This window comes from Ctenocephalides felis, unplaced genomic scaffold (genome assembly GCF_003426905.1).
Source record: "Ctenocephalides felis isolate EL2017-DRISC unplaced genomic scaffold, ASM342690v1 CF-g0.4_SCAFFOLD_00845, whole genome shotgun sequence".
In the NCBI taxonomy this organism is placed as follows: domain Eukaryota; kingdom Metazoa; phylum Arthropoda; class Insecta; order Siphonaptera; family Pulicidae; genus Ctenocephalides; species Ctenocephalides felis.
Genome location: NW_020536999.1, coordinates 18,885,037 through 18,891,262, shown reverse-complemented (window position 1 = coordinate 18,891,262; position 6,226 = coordinate 18,885,037). Strand labels below are relative to the sequence as shown.

Below are 6,226 nucleotides of genomic sequence, written 5' to 3'. Positions count from 1 at the left end.
CCCCCTGGATCAGAAGGATGTTTGGATCGAGAAATATCTTCGGAAAATTCGTCGGAAAATAACGAAAGATTTTTAAAGATTTTTCACACCTAAAGACGCTAATTTGTTTAGTATTTAGCATTCAAATATTTAGCCATATACAATTCTTGAGATTTATTATCGCAATATTGTGAAATCGAAAATGGAGTCGGAAATCTGAATCAGTTTTCTATCATAACTTGGAACGAAAGGTTGTTACTGTGATGTTCGATACAAAATGTGAAGAAAATTAAAAAGAAAATAATAAACTTGAATTTCTGATGTTTAAAAAAAAATAATAATAAATAGGTGAAAAATGTTGTGTTAAAAAAATTTGGTTAGATTTTTTTAAATAATATTTTGAAATTTCTGCTAAATGTTCAGTAAAATGTGTGTGTGAAATGAAATAATAATGAATAAAATAATATTAAATGATTATAAAGAATTAAATGAAGTTACGTTCAATTGAAGTTACTAAGAAATTAAATATTACTTCGTATTTACTATTTTAAAATCGGTTTTCAATTAATTAAAGGACTATTTTTTACATATTATTTGAGCAATTAGTATTTTTTCAAGCATTTTCTAGTATTTTTTGTTGTCAAAAGTGAATGCTAATTTCTAAAATAGACATGACTGTTCAGGATATTTATAAAATGTTATTAGTCAACGACATCATTATAGTTTTGCCAAAGTGAATTGACGTTTGTGAAGAAAATGTGAACGATGTAGTTTTACTGACAAACATTTGTTAATAGTCGAATAGAATTTGAAAATTTATTTTATATCGGTGAATCTTCATTTTTAATATTCATTTGTTAAAAGTTGGTTGGTGTTTTTGATATAGCGGTGATTAATATTCCTCACTATAATTAATAGTCAATAAATATTTTAATTAAATTCACGTTTGAAACTAAAAAGTAAATGCTATAGGTATTTTTTTTCGAAATAAAGTGAGAGTTTAACATTGGTTAAAAATGGCTAATAGTGCACCATGGCCCGTCCGTGTGGGCATTTTTAAATCATCAGGGCAATCTGATTATGAACCGGTTGTCCAGACACCATCATCCAATGCAGTAACTGTGGAATTTCCTATCAGTCCACCGCCTATGAATGTAAGACTCAAATTTGAGGAAAAAATATCAAAATCAAATCCGTTCAGGAAACCATATCAAAATAAAAATTTGTTAGCTTATTTAATATTTTATATTGATGATATACTATCAAAAAACTAAGTGAAAATTATGATAGCGCTATTAAGTGGATCCTTCATGCAGATATTATGTTTTTGGCAACGTTTACCAATGTCAAACAAGTTTATCTGTGATTTGACTATCAGATGATGCGTTCTCGTTTATATTTTTAGTGTACATGTCATTTCAAAACATTATCCAAATGCTTTTCATATTTTATTTTGAATATACCATCATAACGAAATATTAATATAGGCGACTCAATTCCTTAACTCCCAATTCTTGCTTTGAAGTTATAAATTACCATAAGGATTTATTTTTCATATTATATAGTGTGTAAAATTATAAAAATTCTTGTGATATTTTTTATTTAATATTAACACAATGCCTTTCATCTTTTACAGGAGAATAGATCTCTCAAAACGAGCGACATGGAGCAGCAGGAATCTAATAAAGCTGCAGCAACCACGATGAAGCTCCAAAGTTCGGCTTTCAGTGCTGAACAATCTGAAATGTCCCAAGCTCTTCAGCGCAACACTATGGCCAATGGAGTCATTAACCAAGAAAGTCATTCTTCCCTCGCATTCGAATATAAAAATGTCTTCTAAAACAGCTTCAATATTAACAGCTTCACAAATGTCACAATTGATGAACGGTGGGATGAAAGGTGATGAGGATATGTTGGCACTTGGTTTTGGAGACTTGGAAAGACTATGCACTGATTCTAACCCGCAAGATGTTGCGCAAGCGATTTCGAAATACTCACATTATTTAGATACGTTTGTAAAAGGATTGAGGAAAGGACAGCAAGCTAAAGCGCCAGGAGTTTTAGATAAGATTCACGAAATTCTAAGGAGAGCTTGGGCTGTGCCAACTCACGGCCATGAATTAGGTTATTCTTTATGCAACGCGTTGAGAAATAGCGGTGGCTTGGATTTGCTGATGACAAATTGTATAACGGATGATGATGCTGTTAAATTTTCTTCTGCTCAATTATTGGAACAATGTCTTACAACGGAAAACCGGGCGCATGTCGTAGAGAATGGACTCGAAAAGGTTGTTAACGTGGCTTGTGTTTGCACAAAAATGTCAAGCTCCGTGCAACATTCAAGGGTTGGTACTGGTATTTTGGAACATTTATTTAAACATAGTGAAGGAACTTGCAGCGACGTTGTAAGATTAGGCGGCTTAGACGCCGTTCTCTTTGAATGCAGAAAAAACGATGTGGACACCTTGCGCCACTGTGCAGGTGCATTGGCCAACTTATCTCTCTATGGCGGCGCCGAGAATCAGGAAGCAATGATCAAACGAAAAGTACCGATGTGGTTATTCCCTCTAGCTTTTCACAACGATGACCATATTAAATATTATGCTTGCTTAGCTATTGCCGTTCTGGTCGCCAACAAAGAAATTGAAGCAGCAGTGTTGAAATCAGGAACTTTGGATCTTGTAGAACCTTTTGTTACATCTCATAACCCATCAGAATTTGCAAAGTCAAATTTAGCTCATGCTCACGGTCAAAGTAAATTTTGGCTTCAACGTTTAGTGCCAGTGCTGTCTTCAAAAAGAGAAGAAGCTAGAAATTTGGCAGCTTTCCACTTTTGCATGGAAGCAGGAATCAAACAACAGCAGGGAAATACAGAAATATTTAGAGAAATCGGTGCCGTCGAACCTTTGAAAAAAGTAGCCAGTTGTCCAAATGCTATTGCGTCTAAATATGCAGCACAAGCTTTAAGACTCATTGGCGAAGAAGTGCCCCATAAATTATCGCAACAAGTACCACTTTGGTCCACTGAAGATGTCAGAGAATGGGTTAAACAAATTGGATTTGCTGAATACGCTGAACACTTTGTGGATTCAAGGATGGATGGCGATTTATTACTTCAATTAACTGAAGAAAATTTAAGGGATGATATTGGCTTAACAAATGGCATAAGGCGGAGAAGATTTACTCGCGAATTACAAAATTTGAAGAAAATGGCAGATTACAGTTCGAGAGATCCGAGTAATTTAAATGCATTTTTACAAAATATTGCTCCGGAGTTTAGTATTTATACATATTCCATGCTCAATGCTGGTGTAGATAGAGAATCATTGAGAAATTTGGAAGAGGATCACTTAATAGCCGAATGTGGAATCAATAATAGTATTCACAGATTACGGATTTTGGAACAATTGAAAAGTAGGTTGAAATATAATAAAGTAGCTATATATTAAATTCGTTTATTCAATAAATATAATTCATTAAATTGTGCTTTTTTCTAGAAAGGTACGATGTGGACACAACACCAGGAGCAACCGAAGTAAGCGTTGACAAAAATTTAGATGTTTTTGTTAGCTACAGGCGTTCCAATGGTTCTCAACTTGCTAGTCTTTTGAAAGTCCATCTCCAGTTGAGAGGGTTTTCCGTCTTTATAGATGTAGAAAGATTAGAAGCCGGAAAGTTTGATAATAATTTACTTCAAAGTATAAGGCATGCTAAGCATTTTCTTTTGGTTTTAACACCCCAGGCGTTGGAAAGGTGTAAAGCGGACGTTGAATGCAAAGATTGGGTTCATAGGGTAGGTAACTTAACGAACTTACTTGATTTTTATTATGTATGTGCATGGTAATATTGTATGCTTATTTCCAGGAAATTGTTGCTGCATTACAGTCTCAATGCAATATAATTCCGATCATCGACAACTTTACGTGGCCAGAGGCTGAAGAGTTACCAGATGATATGCGCGCGGTTTGCCATTTTAATGGTGTCCGATGGATTCATGATTACCAAGACGCTTGCGTGGACAAACTTGAAAGGTAATTGATATTGCAATAAAAATGTAAAGGTATACTAAAAGTATATTTAATTAATACTACATATTATTCTTTTACAGGTTCATGCGAGGAGAACTCAATGCAAATCGTTACAACATGTCTGCAATGTTAAGCAAAGGTGATGTCACACCTGGAACACCAGCATCTTCAGTAAACGTTCGACATCCACCCAGTTATCAACGAATGCATTCAAATGAGAGCGCAAAAAGTGGTGACAAAGATGGTGCTACTAATGGAAGTGGAAATAACTCCAACAACAGCGGCAACGGTGGCGGAGGTGGTAAAGATTGACTAGATGGCAGTAACAGAATTATCAGGTAATTGATGATAACAACTCTAAAATGATGTGAAACTTTTATATAATATATTTTAATGAGATTTTCTTTCATTAGTCCAACAGTATTCCGTCTACGCAATTCTCCTAGTCCGTCACGTTCCTGGTTGACTAATGGTCCGCCTAAGGTTCCAAGGCCAGCTCCAAGAACTTATACTAGAAGAAGCTCAGCTAATGCCTATCCATTATCCCGCGATGTACCTGATACATCATTTAGCAAGAAAGATTTTAAAGAAGATAATGCTTCTAATAACCGATCTAAAAGCTTAGATAAGTTGTTAGATGACACCACACCCAAATCTCTTGATAATTCTTCACTATCAACTTTAATTCAAGATACCAATAATAATGGTACTAGATGTAAGAGCCTCGATGAACTATCTGATGAAACAAAGCCATGTGTTACTGACACTGACAGTGTCTCAGATAGTGACCGGCGTTCCAAAAGTTATGAGAACTTAGTGGAACCTGAGAAAGAATTGACACAAAGCACTGAAAATTTAATAGACGATCGATCCAGTAGTTCTGGAACTCCTGAATTAAGCCTTGGTGTAGAAAAAAATACTTCGAAAAGCTGTGATAACATTATGAACGAACAAGCACTGTCTGATTGCTCGGAATCCCAACCGGGTTCTATGATGTCTTTACCTTCTCAGGATGGTAAACGCAAAAAAAATTTTATGGACAGATGCTATAATAAAGTTAGGTCTTTTATAAAGAAATGACATAAGATTCTTTTAGGTTTTATAATATAATTTTCATTTTTATTGGACAAATTGTATGTTAATGTAATCTTGAATTTTGTTAAACATATTTTAATTTAATTTTACATAGTTATGATAATTGTAAATAACATTTAAGTTTGAACTTTCAATTTGATTTGAAATTATTTTATTCTTGTTGCACATAAAGATATTTGGTTTTTTAAATAAATTCCAATCCAATCATCACTTTTAGAAACAGTTTCATGCTGAAAATATTACTGATGCTATTATTAAATTATTTTCAACATATAGATAATATTATAATGCATCGATTTATGAAATTAAGAAAGTTCAATTTATTTACATTTTATATTTTTGTATAGATATGGATATATTCATTCCAACATATGTTAGTTTTGTTGTGTGTTGATAATTTTAGCACAGTGTTTTTTAAACACTGTACATGATAAATTAAATCGATTCACCTTTAAGTTTTAAAATTTTAAAACTGCACAAGCATATTTTATTAATATTAAGAACTTATTATATATTAGGATAACGTAATTTTAAAACAATTGTTACAATAATTTTATTAATGTATTAGTGGTAAATAGCATATTAAATATTTATAAATATTACCATTTAACTTAATTAGGCATAGATGATACAAACTTATATTTAAATGTTTAATTTTAAAATAAAAAGTTATTGGCTTAACAATTGTATTATATAAATTTTAAATAATGTATATGTTTGTAGGTTTTATAGCAAGCATATTGCAATAAATTAAAACTTTCTTTTAAGTAGAAATGATAATAGCTATATTAAATGCTTGTGTCTTGTGTCTTGCCTTTCATGAATTATATGGTGTGCCTTCATAAATTTATTTATAATATTTGTATGATATTTACAAGCAAATATAATTTATTTGTAAGTTAAATTTGGTATTATGATTGAATTTTAGAACCAATGAGATGAATGCAATGTTTCTTGTCGTAAATTATCAACCCTTTATAAATAAATAATATGTAATGACGTGATTTTCAAATTTCAAAATTCGCGCTTAAGCTAAGAGTTCAAGAAGAACTTACGAGAGGCGCCACATGCTTCATATTCTCTGCAAACCGTAAATATTTCATGTATGTGTGATTTGTCGTACG

The 6,226-nt window shown here is 32.4% G+C and overlaps 1 protein-coding gene across 1 annotated transcript; it reads left to right on the top strand.

Moving 5' to 3' along the window:
* Positions 1 to 995: 995 nt before the first annotated feature.
* LOC113363337 (sterile alpha and TIR motif-containing protein 1) lies at positions 996 to 4,560 on the top strand. Its single transcript, XM_026605830.1, is given in 7 exon segments — positions 996 to 1,133; positions 1,616 to 1,788; positions 1,790 to 3,397; positions 3,481 to 3,772; positions 3,844 to 4,010; positions 4,088 to 4,345; positions 4,421 to 4,560. Coding segments are annotated over 6 exon segments (2,610 nt in total). The 3' UTR covers positions 4,320 to 4,345; positions 4,421 to 4,560.
* The last annotated feature ends 1,666 nt before the right edge of the window (positions 4,561 to 6,226 follow it).